The sequence below is a fragment of the Capricornis sumatraensis genome, chromosome 1, assembly GCF_032405125.1.
Source record: "Capricornis sumatraensis isolate serow.1 chromosome 1, serow.2, whole genome shotgun sequence".
Lineage (NCBI taxonomy): Eukaryota > Metazoa > Chordata > Mammalia > Artiodactyla > Bovidae > Capricornis > Capricornis sumatraensis.
In genome coordinates, this window is record NC_091069.1 from 177,586,416 (window position 1) to 177,600,985 (window position 14,570).

Genomic DNA, 14,570 nt, shown 5'->3' on the forward strand with positions numbered 1-14,570 from the left:
TACCCCTGATATGCACATCAATTTTTCCTTACCTCCTTCAAGCCTTTGCTCAAATGTCACCTCTTCAGTGAGGCCTTCTCTGAAGTCCCTGTCAAAAACAGCGGCACCCATACCATCATTCTCTTTTCACTCTGTTTTTAACTCTGAGCAGGTATCATGACATTAGTCTATGTGTTTATTGTTTCTCCCCTCCAAGCAGACTGTAAAGTTTATCAAAGGCTGCACCCCCAGACTCTTGAACAGTAGAAGCTCAGCATGTTGTAGGTGCTCATTAAGTACTGACTGAATGAATGGGACTCTTTGGCAGACAATCTAGCAGTGTCTATTATAATTCTGGATGCACAAACCCAGCAATTCCCCTCCAGGTGTCATTTACAGTTCTGCAAGATGGGGAGTGTACAAGGTTTTTCACTGTGGTACTGTTTGTAATAGTGAAAGGGGAAAACACCCCAAGGCCAACTTTTGAAGTAGATCATCTATACCTACACAGTGAAGTAATACGCAGTTATGGTGGGATCTCCAGCTCTGAAAGTTCTTTTGCTACCTCTGGCAAATAAACATTTGAGACATGGCCATCTTAAATCCTTGGTGATACCACTATAAGAATGATCTTTTTAACGAGACTTTTAATGCTCAAGAGAGTAGAGATGGACAGGTAGAAAGAATAATTTTTACAACTTTATTTAATGAGTACTAATTTCCTTGCAGAAAACAGGATTTCTACCAATTAAATAATATTCTAATATGAAGAAAGATGTATCTATACATATATTACCGTGTACAACAAAGATATTCTCTTTGTAGATACAAAGTCATGAATAGGCCTAAACTGGCAGTACTTACGTTCATTTATTATGGGTAGATTTCCCATTTTATGAACAAACTTCTTATTTATGAGAAGAGGTTCAGGTTTCAGAATGTCTTGAGTGTATATTTCCTGATACTAGGGCAGGGAGAGGGACCAGAATTCCCCTGCTGTCCATCAAATTATATCCATTTGCAGCTACAGAGCATTCTACAGGGCTTCTCATCTACTACAGAGTTAAATACATATAGATAATATATACAGGATACTCCCCTAGCAATCATCATGTCCTCCAATATTATCACATTATAATTTGCTTACTGTTCCTCAAATAAAATGTTCTAATTCCTATGTCTTTGCCAATCTCCCACAACATCCCTCTTTTTTTCCTCCCAATTTCTCTAATTAGGAATCCTACCTAAGCTTCTATCCAAATACTACCGTCTCAAGGGCCAGCAAAATACCATTTTGCCACTGAAGGACAAAGTCCTTCCTGACTATTCTACCTTACAGTAATCTAGGTTCTGATCCTCTTTATCAAGCATTTGGAACTAATCTTTTTGCCGCCTAATACCATTAAACTAGCTTTTCACAAGCTTTTGACTTAACTTCCAATTAGACTGTAAGCTCCTTAAAGGCAGATCCCTATATTTTGTTTTCCTATATTCCACAGGCACCTACATAGTAGATGCTATATATATCCCGGTTTGGAAAAGTAACACTGTCAATCCAAATGTGACCTAATCCGTCCAGTGTTCTTTACAGATTTTTCTACAATCAATCTATGGTCTTGTATAAATATGCATTTTCTACTACTCAATAATTTTTTTTCCAGTTTTTGGTTATCAGAAATCTTCAGCTGACTCTGTGTCCCAGCCACAGGACTGTAGCTGTTCATCCTGTGGGAACTCCACTTCAATATCATAGACAAAATCTGGATCATCCTTCTTCTTCTGATTTTTCTCAAAAAGTTCATCCATGATGCTCTTCCTTTTGGCAAGTTCCTTGTCATCTAGTTTGTTCAGGTCTTCCTCAGGATCAATGGCTGTTTCCCGTTGAATCTGTTCCATTGTTTCTGCCAGGCTCTGCCCCCACAAGTTACCTCGTAAAAAACTGAATAACTTCTCCAGCTGCTTCAGGGATACCTGTTCCAGGTAACCCTTGTGTCGTGGATTATTCTTTAATTGTTCAGCAGCTCTGCTGCAATCTAGGAGCAAGAAACAAAACTATTATACCACACACTATTATACCACTCAGTAGTCTGAGACTTCTGAGACTACAGTAGTAGTCTTAGACTACTGAGGCCCCACAAATTACTGAAAGCATTACCTATCATTATAGTCAAGTAGCTACGTGGCTTTTGGGAATGAATTAAGTTACAGACCTATTTCTTTACATCCAGCTTTGAGTGTGATGGGGGAAGGATCGACATATTTTTTATTTCTGTAATTTAAAATCACTTTGAGGAGATGCTAAGTACTTCCAACTGAAGAAAATGTCTGAGAAGAAAAAGTAGTATTACAGCTTTAGATATTAGAACTGGTACTAAGGAAATATCAAGACTACAAATTAAAAAACACATTTGGAGGAGGAGAAGGGAATTAATATTATTGAATAATCCTATCTCATTTAACCTCCTCCCAGGGATGGAGGAGCCTGGTGGGCTGCCGTCTATAGGGTTGCACAGAGTTGGCCATGACTGAAGCGACTTAGCAGCAGCAGCAGTAGCTGACCTGATAAAATTTCCTTTAACAGATTAGGAAATGGATGCTCACCAAGATTAAATAATTTAGTCAAATTTACACCCCCACCCTGACAGTCATGTCTTGAACCTTGGTCTGTCTAACTGAAGGCCATATCACTCCATTACATGAGACTGACTCAGAAAATAGTTATGATAAGAGGCAAGATAAAACATAAGATACCTGAATACTTGGAAAAGTTTCGGACTGGCATGATGCGCTGGCGATTTTTCCCCTTCATTTCATTCTCATAGATTAAGATAATAGCCGGAGGCTGGAACCTAATTCCACATTTTTTGGCAGTGCACATCATTCTCACATACACTTCATGATAAATCAGAGGAAATCTGATGACAATGTGTTAGTCACATAATGACTTCCTGCTAAAGGGGGAAAAAAGTTAAGTGTTGGGTAAATCACATCCCTCCCTGCTTTTCCTCCCTGGTGAATATGGCTCTAGTCCAGTTCTGGAGATACATGGTCATTCAAGCTCAGTATTTCAAGAGCTATCTTGAAAGTTCAGTTTGGCCCTGGGTTATCCTTAATCTGTAGAATCCCTGGTTCATTGAGGGATGTAGGCTGGTTCACACATGAGCCTAAAATGCAATTCAGTTTGGATCTCTTAGTGCACTGTACTTTTAACCAAAGACTGTAGGAACCCCTAACTCAGCCCAAGAATCAACTTACAGAATCTTTTTTTGTTTACCAATTAAACAAGTATGTACAAGCACCCTCAATGTCAAGGTACTAAGAATTTTTAAAATCTTTTAAATACATTATGTGCTGAGAGTTTCCCCAGACCAGACCTCCCCCTCCTGTACTTCCCCAATCATTCCACTCTTTGAGGTATTTTTTGTTTGTTTTGTTTTCACTGCACTGGGTCTTCATTGCAGTGTCTGGGCCTCTCTTAGCTGCAGTGCACAGGTATGTAGGCTCTTAAGTTCCCTGACCAGGGAGCAAACTTGCGTCTCCTGCATTAGAAGGCAGATTCTTAACCACTGAACTGGTAGGGAAGTCCTTCATTGAGTTTCTTGCTTTTTTTTTTTCCTCACTGAGTTTTTGGTAACTACTTATTTAATCACCTATCTTTTTCTCTTCTATTCTGTATGCACCTTGAGGGCAGGAAACATGTCCAAAGTTCACCACACTATTCCCAACACAATATCTGGATTAGGTATTCCATTGTTTAATTCAGTGTATCCTGTACATTCTCTAAGTGTTGACAGTCTAGAAGTCTGATCAAGAAGGCAGACCCGAAGCAGAATCAGCCTTCACATTTTCAAGGCAATAAAGCTTATATGGCTTTTATTTCAACTTATTTCACTACATGATGTTTTTTCAGTTACAAGAAAAAGTCATGTTAAAGGTTAATATTTTTCATTCCCTCTTCCCTGCTCTCAATGCAAAAATATATTTAATTATAGGGAATGCTTTAGATGTGACTATGGTATTTTCAGGAAGATTTGCAAATGTCAAAAAATCTAGAAGTAAAGCAGCAAAGGTATGATACCTTCATAAATTTAGTTCTGCCAGAGAATCACAATAGAAACAGGATTACTTAATAGATATTTACTGGAGAATTGGGAGGGGGTAGGAAGAAACATACAAAATAATAATCATCCCTGATTCCTTCCAGTCTTTTTTCTAGACATAGTTTTAGTATGTTTTTATATTGATACATACTATTTCCTGCCTTTTAAATTTTTTAAAAAACTTATTTTGCTGAATGTGAAGTCGCTCAGTCGTGTCTGACTCTTTGCAACTCCATGGACTGTAGCCCATCAGGCTTCTCCATCCATGGGGGTTTCCACACAAGAATACTGGAGTGGGCTGCCATTTCCTTCTCCAGGGGACTCTTCCCCACCCAGGGATCGAACCCAGGCCTCCCACATTGCAGGCAGATGCTTTACCCTCTGAGCCACCAGAGTGGATTTACAATGTTGTGTTAATTTCTGCTATATAGCAAAATGACTCAGTTATAAACATATATACACATTCTTTTTTGTATTCTTTTCCATTATGGTTTATCACAGGATATTGACTATAGTTCCTTGTGCTATACAGTAGGACCTTATTACCCATGCCATACATGACAGTTTGCATCTGCTAATCTCAAACTCCCAATCATCTCTCCCCCAAACCCCCTCCCTCGTTGCAACCACAAATTCGTTCTCTATGTCTATGAGTCTGTTTCTGTTTGTAGATAAGTTCATTTGTGTCATACTTTAGATTTCACATACACTGTATTATATGGTATGTCTCTTTCTTACTTCACTTAGTATGATAATCTCTAGGTCCATCCGTGTTACTTCAAATGGTATTATTTCATTCTTTTCTATGTCCTGTCTTTTAAATTTAACAACCTATGTAATTTTGTCTTTAAATGCAAACTTAATGTCATTCTAAAATGTAAATTTATGACTGCAAATGTTTTGTTCTATGGATATACCATAATCTATATTATTCAGCTCTTACTGTTGGACTGAGAATTTTTACTCTTAGGAAATAGATCATATATAAAGAACAGCTTTGTCAAATTATTGTGTTCTGTCTCTGATTTGATTCAGTGATCCCATCTCATCCCTTCTTTCTTCTTTTCCTTCTCCTCCTCCTTCTTCCCCATCTCTTTCCTTTCCTTCCTTTTTTTTTAAACAAATACTTCTCCTAGTTCGCCTCACTAAAATTTGTTAGTAGTGAGCACAATATAAATTCCACTCACTCATGTGACTGTATTAATAGATAATGCATGAAAGTTATGCTCAATAATGAAGTTTTATGACTATACTCTTTTCTTTCTTTTTAAAATTAAACTTTTATTTTTACTAAAGTATTGTTTGTATTGTTTAAAATGTAACATAATTTCATGAGGCTCATAACAAAGAACTGCTGTCCTCTCCCCGTCCCCTTTCCATAGGTAATCAGTTTCAATTCTTTTAAATGTTTCTTCCAAAATCTATCTCTATATTTCTTAACAGCATGCTTATATTGCTATATTGAATTTTAGGTAGTATCCAGATGGCACTAGTGGTAAAGAACCTGCGTGCCAATGCGAAGACACAGGTTCGATCCCTAGGTCGGAAAGATCCCCTGGAGAAGGAAATGGCAACCCACTCCAGTATTCTTGCCTGGAGAATCCCATGGACAGAGGAAACTGACGGGCTACAGTCCATGGGACCGCAGAGTCGGACAGGACTGAAGCGAATGAGCTCTGATATCTCTCGCCTTTAAGACATTCATCCTAGGGCCCTCCGTTCTGCTCTAATCTGCACCTGATACTCTCCAGGTCTGCTTACATATTCAATTCATGAAGACAGACGACACATTTACCAAGCTTTTCTTCTAGACATTAATACTTTCCTCCCCAGGGATCAATGACTGGCATATCTTGCCAAGCATCGCCCACAGCATCTAAGAATGTACGGATTTTGCCATCAGGTAGACGATCCTTTCCCTAACCATGCCCCTCACTAGTGCAAGGCTGATTTTCTTATAAGTACAGAAAATGCATCTTCTGCAGGTCAACGTCTAAAACCTGTCCACCAACCGTAGTGCACCTAGGAGCACTTAACTTCACTTTAAGGCCAGGCAAAGCCTGGCGCTGCAGAAAAGACGACAGCCACAGCTTCGCAGACGTGACTGTAGGGTGAATTTTCAGGCAGGAGGATCGCATCGGCAAATACCTGGAAGTGGAGGAGAATGCTGGGAGCTCGGCTAGGCGGTTCCCAGGACAGCGTGCGGGGTTCAGTGTCAGACTCGGGGTCCACGGAGCTCTCCCCAGACCAACAGCCCTAGTGCACGTCACTGCGCTTGCGCCACTCCTCGCTCCGCCCCCGACCGTGAGGGCGAGGGGCGGGGCGACGAAGGCGCTGGACGAAGGCCTGCCGCTATCCCGGAACATTTAGGGGCGGGGAGCCGGGAAACTGCAGGATCGCAGGCGTGCGCGAAGCGAATCTTACTTCCGGGTCCCAAACTCCGTGACAGTGCGGAGCGGTGTGAACCTTGTGCACGTTCCTCCGATCGCCTTTTATCCCCGCGTGCTCTTCTGGGGCGCGCGTCCTTCTTCGTCCTGGCTGCCCCAGCGGTGGCCGTCAGGGCAGTGGCCTGGCTGCTTCTCTGGGAGGCTGCTGGGTTCACCTGCTCGCCAGCCACAACATTCAACAACACCCACTTCGTCGCCGGTAAGGGGCGGAGCTGGGCCTCGGGAGTGGGCCAGGTTAAGGTCTGAGAGGATGGGGAGCACTCCAGGTTCCCGAGACCTCTCACTTCCTCCCTTTACAAACGTGCTTCTCGCGACCCTAGAACCGTAGGGTGAGTGAAGGTGAAGTGAAGTCGCTCAGTCGTGTCCGACTCTTTGCGACCCCATGGACTATATCCCACCAGGCTCCTCCGTCCATGGGATTTCCAGGCAAGCATACTGGAGTGGGTTGTCATTTCCTTCTCCAGGGGACCCGCATTGTAGTCAGACGCTTTACCGTCTGAGCCACAGGGAAGTAGGGTGAGTAGCAGGAGATAAAAAACAAAGGCTGCAAGTTCCTGCACTTCCCACCGCCCCCGCCTTCATTCTTTGTGACCAGTCCTGGTTCTCTGGAGAGGAAGGCTTGGTCTTTCTGAGGAGGGACTGGCAGCACTATTACTAACACGTTGTGAAGTACAGCCGTGAAGCATTTTGGGGTGCTCTTGGGATGCATGAGGCTTCTGACCACTGCGGGACCAACAAAGCCTAAGTGCCCTGTGAGGTGTGAGAACCCCAATCTAGAATACCTTCCCTTGGGGAGCGTGGAAAGGGGAGGACGACTAATTTTGTTTTACAAACATGTTTGATAATAAACTGGATTGGGCTAGGCTTTGATAATAATCTGGATTGGATTATGACTCCAGGCTGGGCGAGCGAGTCGATTCACTTCTTTGTGCTAAAGTTCGTGGGCAGAAGTGCTGTGCTGGTGCTGTGAATCCAGCCCTCGTGGAGCTAGCAATGTAGTAGGGGAGATGGGTAAGTGCAGTAGTAGTTACAATAAAGTGATAACGTTTGATAGGGAAAGAAAAGTCAGTACACACACACACCAGGAAAACCAGTACGGAAGCTGTCTTTAAAACCAGGATACTAGATCAGTATCTGTCAATCAGTGCAGTTCTGCTTTTGTGTGTTTATATATTAGGTTCTGAAATTTATTTGAAGAAGGAATTATTAGGCAAAAAATAATTTTCAAAAGGCTGGGCTTATTGATAACTAAAGACTTTACAGCAATTTGTAAAGGGGGTCAATTTCCAGAGCCAGTTCAGGCCACGAAAACGAAGTGAAATTTAAGAGTAAAAATCTTGAAGGTGAATTCAGATGCAACAAATTCATTTTGAAAATGGTACCTTTGCCTTAAAAATCATAAATAATCTAGTATCTAGCATTTGCTATACTGTTTGTAAATTAGCTTTTCTATCATCCCAAGATAAATGAAATTTACCATTCTTTAGTCTACTCCATAGAATTTAAGCCTGTTAATCTGACCTTTTTTCTAGTTTAATTTACAGGCCGATATAAACCCTTCCCCCACCTCTGTTAAAATTAAATATTGAAGAAATGTCTGAATTTTTAGAAGAGATATTCTATAAGTTATTTGCTTGGGAAAGGATGAGATATGCTTCTCCAAAGTAATTAAGGATATTGTTAAATAGCAAGAAGAGCTGAAATACCTTAGACTTTAAAAATCAGGCAAATCTTACTTCTAATCAGTGACTTACCTAGTTGTATGACCTGCTGCTGCTGCTGCTGCTAAGTCGCTTCAGTCGTGTCTGACTCTAGACAGTTAGTATTTATGTCAGAGTTTACTCCTGTGTTGTAGAAGGAAATGGCAATCCACTCCAGTATTCTTGCCTGGAAAATCCCATGGACAGAGCCTAGTAGGCTACAGTCCATGGGGCTGCAAAGGGTCAGACATGACTGAGCTACTTCACTTTTACTTTATTCCTGTGTTGGAGAGGGAAATGGCAACCCACTCCAGTATTCTTGCCTGGAAAATCCCATGGACAAAGGAGCCGGGTAGGCTACAGTCCATGGGGTCACAAAGAGTCGGACATGACTGAGTGGCTTCACTTTACTCCTGTGTACAAATGGCAGTAATTTTGCTGGCCTATTTCTCTAGATCATGAAAGTTAAAATACATGTGAAAACCCCAAGTAGAGAATCTGTCATATAAGTATTATTTAATAAATGTTTTTTAATTTATTTATTTTAATTGGAAGCTAATTACTTTACAGTATTGTATTGGTTTTGCCATACATCAGCATGAATCCGCCATGGGTATACACGTGTTCCCCGTCCTAAACCCCCCCTCCCAAATCTTTCATAGTTTCCCCCTTCCTTCCCTCTTCAGTATATTTCAAATGTTTCCTTTCCACTTCATTTTTGGGGGGTCTTCTCAGGAATACATCTAATGGAATTCACAACATACAATAGTGTATGGTTTTTCTGTGTGTTTGTTTTAATGTTCTCACACATTTCCAGCTTTTCAAAATGGAGTAAAATTCCATAGCAAGGTGCCTGGGCTGATTTGGTAATCATTGGTAGCTGAATTTTGAAATTTTATAAAACTGACACTGAGTAGCAGTTTTAATATGTAAGTTCTGCATGGAGTCAGATTAGTGAAATTTCGGGTTATTCTAAATTTATAAAAGAACCCTTTGGTCCTTTGAAAAGCCTCCAGTTTTTGTTTTTTCTTTAAACCTTCTCAGTGTCTACACACTGCATAAATGTACCTTCTTCTTTTTTCTACTTGTGGATGATAGAATATAGAAGTTGCCAATTTGTATCTGATACTCAGTTTCAGTGAGCTAGGATTAAAATTGAGGTTTCCTGGCTCTTTTGCTGTTCTGTTCTTTTTGATGTCCAGTGATCACCTGAATAAAGTAATATAAATAACAAACACTTACAGAGTGGGTGCTCTGTGGTTGACCCTGTTCCAAGTGCTTCTACATATATTAAATTCCCATGACAACTAGCAAAGAGAGAAACTGTCTTCTTCAACGTCACACAGCTATTAAGTGACAGACTGTTGTTTGAAATTAGCCAATCTAACACCAAGGTCAAGGCTTTTAACCCCTATGCTACACTAGAAATAGATTTATATGTAGCACAAATTGCTTAAGTTTTAAGGGTGTTTGTTTTAGGTTGGTTAGATTTTCCAATCAATTAAAGTCTATTCAAATAATTATTTTCTAGTTATTTAAATATTCTTTCATTGAGTGCTTATTTTATTTAAAAAAAGTCTTTTCATTCTTATAGGCATAAGGGCCACTTGTTCTGAAATTATTTTGAGACAAGAAGTTTTGAAAGATGGTTTCCACAGGTAAGTTGCCCATTGACTTATATCAAAATACAATTTTGTGTAAATAAAACCTAAAATTGATAGGTGAAAAATGGATAAACTGAAAAAAATCACTTGCATTCTTAAAGTTATAACTGATGGATAAGCAGTTCATAGTTTGAAACAATGATTAAAATAACAGTGGAGAAGAGGAGAAAAACATTTATCATTTACTGTACATATCTATTATTTATTTATATAGACAGAAGCTATGTATACATATTCCACTTAATCTTCATAATGGTTGTAAGGTAGATGATACCTTTCTTGTATTTCAGATGAGGGAACTAGGGCTCAGGGACTTTAAGTAGAGTTTAGAGTGGTAGAGCTCTGATGGAAATTTAGGTCTATCATACTCCAAAGCCACAGTCTCATGTACTAAGATACCACCCTAAATCACCATTTCTGATTTACAAAACTTGGTTCCAAAGCCCAAACTATTTCCAAGATAGAAACTATTCTCAAATATGAATATTGCCAATACTGAAGATATTTAAAAGACTGGTAAAAAGTTGTGGAAGCTGTTCTATAAGAGATTCCCAAACTTTAAAGCCTCTCAAAGTGGTTACTTTGAAGTTATTCTCAGATACTTGATTTATAAATTCTGATACATTTATTTTTTAAATCATTTATGATTTTTTAAACCATTTTATGATTTGAAATGATTTTTAAATCATTTTATACATCACCTTCATTTTATATATCACCTTAAACTAAAATACCTCACTCTCCTCACTCTTCACCTTTAGGCTACATTTGAATGGCTAGGAGGTATAGTAGAAAGAACTTGGTTTTTCTGTTTGTTTGCTTGTTTTTAATTCAAATAAAATTGGACTAACAATGTAGCTCTATATTTAGTATATGTGTACCCTTAGTCAAGTTACTTAAGTCTTTGTTACCTTACTGATGAAACTAGATAATGAAAGTATTTCCTTATTAGGGTTGTAAGGATTCGATCAGAGAATATGTGGCAAGTTCCTTAATGTAGTGCTTGTCACATAGCACATACTCAGGAAATGTTAGCTTTTATTGTTAGTAATTGAGATAGGTGATCAATCTGGGCAATATAGTTTCAAAGAAAAGATGTAACTATAAAGTATAAAACTGCTTTCGGGAGAGAATTCACTTCTGAAAGGAAGTTTTTGATAGAGTTCTCGATACATTTTAAGCAATATCAGGGTGATTATGCCAAATATGTATAAATTCTTTCTTTAACATAATTGGGATGTATCTTCAAGAGGAATGAGAGATAACTGATTCCAAAAAGGAAGAAAGAAGTACCTGAAGAGACTATCAGGACAACAAAAGTAGCTGTCCATTTCTAAGTACTGAGGATAAAAAGCAGTATTTAAAGCAACAACGAAGAGTGACAGAACCCACGAGAACAGCTTCAGAAACTAGAAATCTCAGTTATTTGAGACCTTCAGAAAATGCCAACAATCATGATTTTTTTTTTTAAGGCTTTTTTTGGTTTTGTTTTTAGTTATGTTTTTAGCAGGTATAGTCTTGCTGAGAGGGTGGATGAGGAAATATTAACATATCATAGAAGGTAGAATTTGTGGTCCCTCTTATTTCTGTCTTCTTGGTCAAGAAGACTTATTCCCACTTTGGAAAGGTCAAGCAGTTATTAGTAGTAGGAAATTGTATAAAAGGGCCTTTACGACTGTAAATTAATTTAGAGTCTCCCCTCTCTGATGAATTATATCTCTTTGAAGTAGGAGAACTTGCTCAAACCATTGCTGAACTTGTTTATAATCTTTGGTTAATCTGGAAGTTAGTTGTTCTAGATTCTGGGCAGAATTCTAGGCCAGATTACTAAAACGGTGGTTTGTGAGCACAGGATAGAAATTGTTGGTCTCTGGGAACTGTATTCTGGCCTGGAGAATTCCATGTACTTATAGTCCATGGGGTCGCAAAGAGTCAGACATGACTGAGCGACTTTTCACTTTCTATTTCTTTTATAGAGTTACTGGTTAAGTGGATCAGAGGATACTATAGTTGTAGTATATTTGATTTTCTACAGGTCTTTTGGTGAAATTTATGTGTTCTATTTGTGAGCAAAATGAAGAATGTGAACTGGAAGGTAATACAGGTGAATAACTTCATAAAGATTAACTAATACATCCAACATGTTTTGGTTGGTTGATTGGTTGAATGTCATCTTGGAGGGAGGTCCTGAAGATCTCTGTCTTTTAAAATATATGTTTTTTCTGATGATAAGATGTTACATGTTCACTGTTGTTCTGTCGCTAAGTCGTGTCCAGCTCTTTGCGGCCCCATGGACTGCAGCATGCCAGGCTTCCCTGTCCCTAACTATCTCCTGAGTGTGCTCAAACTCACGTCCATTGAGTTGGTGATGCCATCCAACCATCTCATTCTCTGCCGCCCACCTCTCCTCCTGACCTCAATCTTTCCCAGTAAAATATTAAAACAGCTCTTTCCTTTCAAAGGGGGAGAAAAGGAAAAAAATTAACTGTTTTAGTAACTATACATTTGCATACTTTTAAGTAGCTCTTTAAGTATTACAAAAGAGTAATAAACATGGTTGGATGACATCACTAATTCAATGGACATGAGTTTGAGCAAACTCCGGAAGATAGTGAACAACAGAGAAACCTGGAATGCTGTAGTTCATGGGGTTGCAAAGAGTCGGATATGACTCAGCAACTAAACAACATGGAAACTACAATATGTTACCCTACTCACAGCACAGCTGAAGATGGACTTTAAAATAAGTTTGAATGTTCGTAATTGTTAGTGTATTGACTATTATGTTCAGTGGGGGCAAAAGCTCCTTCTCTGCCACTAAACAACAAAACCTATGTAATGGCTAGCAGTGATTAAACAGAATCGCAGACACCTGATTTATTTCAGCTTTGTTGATAAGCTCACATGTCTGAGGGGACACGATTCATTAAATGCACTTATCACTTTTCATATTCCTGAAACAAGATGGGTTTACATTTGATTTTTCATTTGAAAAATAATAGATCTGGCTAGAGTTTAGATACTATTGATGTTCATTTTTTCCCCTTGAAGATACGGGACTATTTTCTTTTGAATAATTTGTTAAAATGTGGAACATACCCTTTAAATATAGATACTAGGAAAAATTACTGTTAGCCTGAATACTGTGGCTAAGTATAAGTTTCTTTAGACTCTACTTCTAAATAAAGAATGTTTCTGGAGTATTCCAGATCTTTTTCATAGAACTGTGGATACTGATTCACTGTGGGTCCAGTCACTTGTCTATGTCTCTGTTGATGAGAAATGATTCCCCCTAATGTGCCAGTGAAATAGGTGGACACACAGCTCTCATTCTCTCCGTCTGTTTCTGAAATATTAGTCAGGGACACATGCATGTTATTAAAAATGAAGTTCAAAACACTTAAAATAATTCTGTATTAGACACTATTGACTCTATTATAAGTCATACTAAACTTGTTTAATGCTCCAATTCCCCTGCTAACATTTAGAAAGCAGAAGAATATTCTGCCTAACCACTGACCCCTGGTTGACTGTAATGGGTTCAGTAAGATTTGCTGCTCTTGCTCTGGAAGAATTTGGTCCTGGATTCTGTAGTTCATTCCTTGGCAACTTTTTAGCTATTACTGTGAATATTTTATTTACATTCATTGTTGTTTGAGGTGATGTCTTCAAGAATACCTTGTCATTTGCACAGCACTGCGCTTCCTGGAAATCTCAGCCCATTTTTTCTAGATCGACCTACTTTCCTGGTAAAGTTATGACAGTGTTAGGACTCACTTCCCTCTGAAGTAATTTAACCTAGTTTTTTGTTTTTGCAAAGCACTCCTCATTTACCATATCATATGCAACTAATGGCTGCCGGTACTCCTCTGTAGTAATGTTGCTAGGCTGTGATAATCATTCTTGACCAATTGTATCCCATGTCCCATATTTCATGCAGCTTAGAAAAACAGCTTTAGTGATACTGTCTTGAAAGTCATGAAATTGGCCCTTCACAAAATGAAGCACCAGGCTTGATTGCCAACAGCAGGCTCTCCCAGAAATACTAGTTGGAACTGGCATATTTTATTTCCAGTATTGACCCCTTGGGTTTTGTTGCTCCTTGATTAACCATGTTCAGATTTGAAAGAAGTCCCTAATTTCAGTCTCTTGCATCAATTTCCAGGCTGCAGGGTGTCAGTTTTTCTTTCTGGAGGTAAAGAAACCTGAGGCCATACCTGCAGGTCTGTGGGACCAAGGCTGCCTGGCAGCAGATCCCAGGCATAGTCTGAAGGACAAGCGAGCTGAGGCTGTGGCTTGGAGGAGGCCGTATCTCCTTCTCCTATTGATTTCCAATTTAATGCCAAGTTGTTAAGAGACCATATTCTGCTTGATTTCAGTTCTTTTAAATTTTTAGAGACTTCTTTTAATGCTCAGCATATAGTTTTTCTTATGCACTTAGAATGTTCTATTACTATAATTGTCAGTTATATCTGTATCTTTACTGATTTTCTCTCTACTTGTTCTATCCATTACTGAGAGAAGGGTATCAAAATCTTTTGCTGTAATTGTAGATTTATCTGTTTATCCTTATGGTGCTACCAGTTTTTACTATGATGTAAAATACAGGAATCTTTGAAGCTCTGTTATTGGATGCACACAATTATATTTTATATATAAATTATTGTTATATTTTATTTT

General features: G+C 38.9%; 2 protein-coding genes and 1 pseudogene across 2 annotated transcripts in view; 1 reads left to right on the forward strand and 2 right to left on the reverse strand.

Moving 5' to 3' along the window:
* Window positions 1-6,313, reverse strand: CEP19 (centrosomal protein 19). The gene is made up of 3 exons (XM_068979935.1): window positions 6,228-6,313; window positions 2,731-2,927; window positions 1-2,012 (listed from the first exon to the last, which is right to left on the reverse strand). Exons 2-3 carry the CDS (start codon window positions 2,858-2,860, stop codon window positions 1,651-1,653), a joined length of 492 nt encoding a protein of 163 aa, XP_068836036.1. The 5' UTR covers window positions 2,861-2,927; window positions 6,228-6,313; the 3' UTR covers window positions 1-1,650.
* PIGX (phosphatidylinositol glycan anchor biosynthesis class X) overlaps window positions 3,992-14,570 on the forward strand; it is a 26,297-nt gene continuing 15,718 nt past the window's right edge. Inside the window, exons 1-3 of the mRNA XM_068968566.1 lie at window positions 3,992-4,048; window positions 6,326-6,725; window positions 9,821-9,884. Of these exons, the coding sequence (XP_068824667.1) occupies window positions 3,992-4,048; window positions 6,326-6,725; window positions 9,821-9,884 (521 nt within the window). The remainder of the gene's footprint in view (window positions 4,049-6,325; window positions 6,726-9,820; window positions 9,885-14,570) is intronic.
* LOC138091250 (ras-related protein Rab-5A pseudogene) lies at window positions 13,368-14,004 on the reverse strand (annotated as a pseudogene).

Bases quoted from the DNA above. Each gene is read 5' to 3' on its own strand.
- CEP19 (XM_068979935.1), bottom strand. From the start codon at position 2,860: ATGATGTGCACTGCCAAAAAATGTGGAATTAGGTTCCAGCCTCCGGCT. The intron at 2,013-2,730 runs GTATCTTATGTT...TCTTGCTCCTAG, and splicing joins AAACTTTTCCAAGTATTCAG to ATTGCAGCAGAGCTGCTGAA.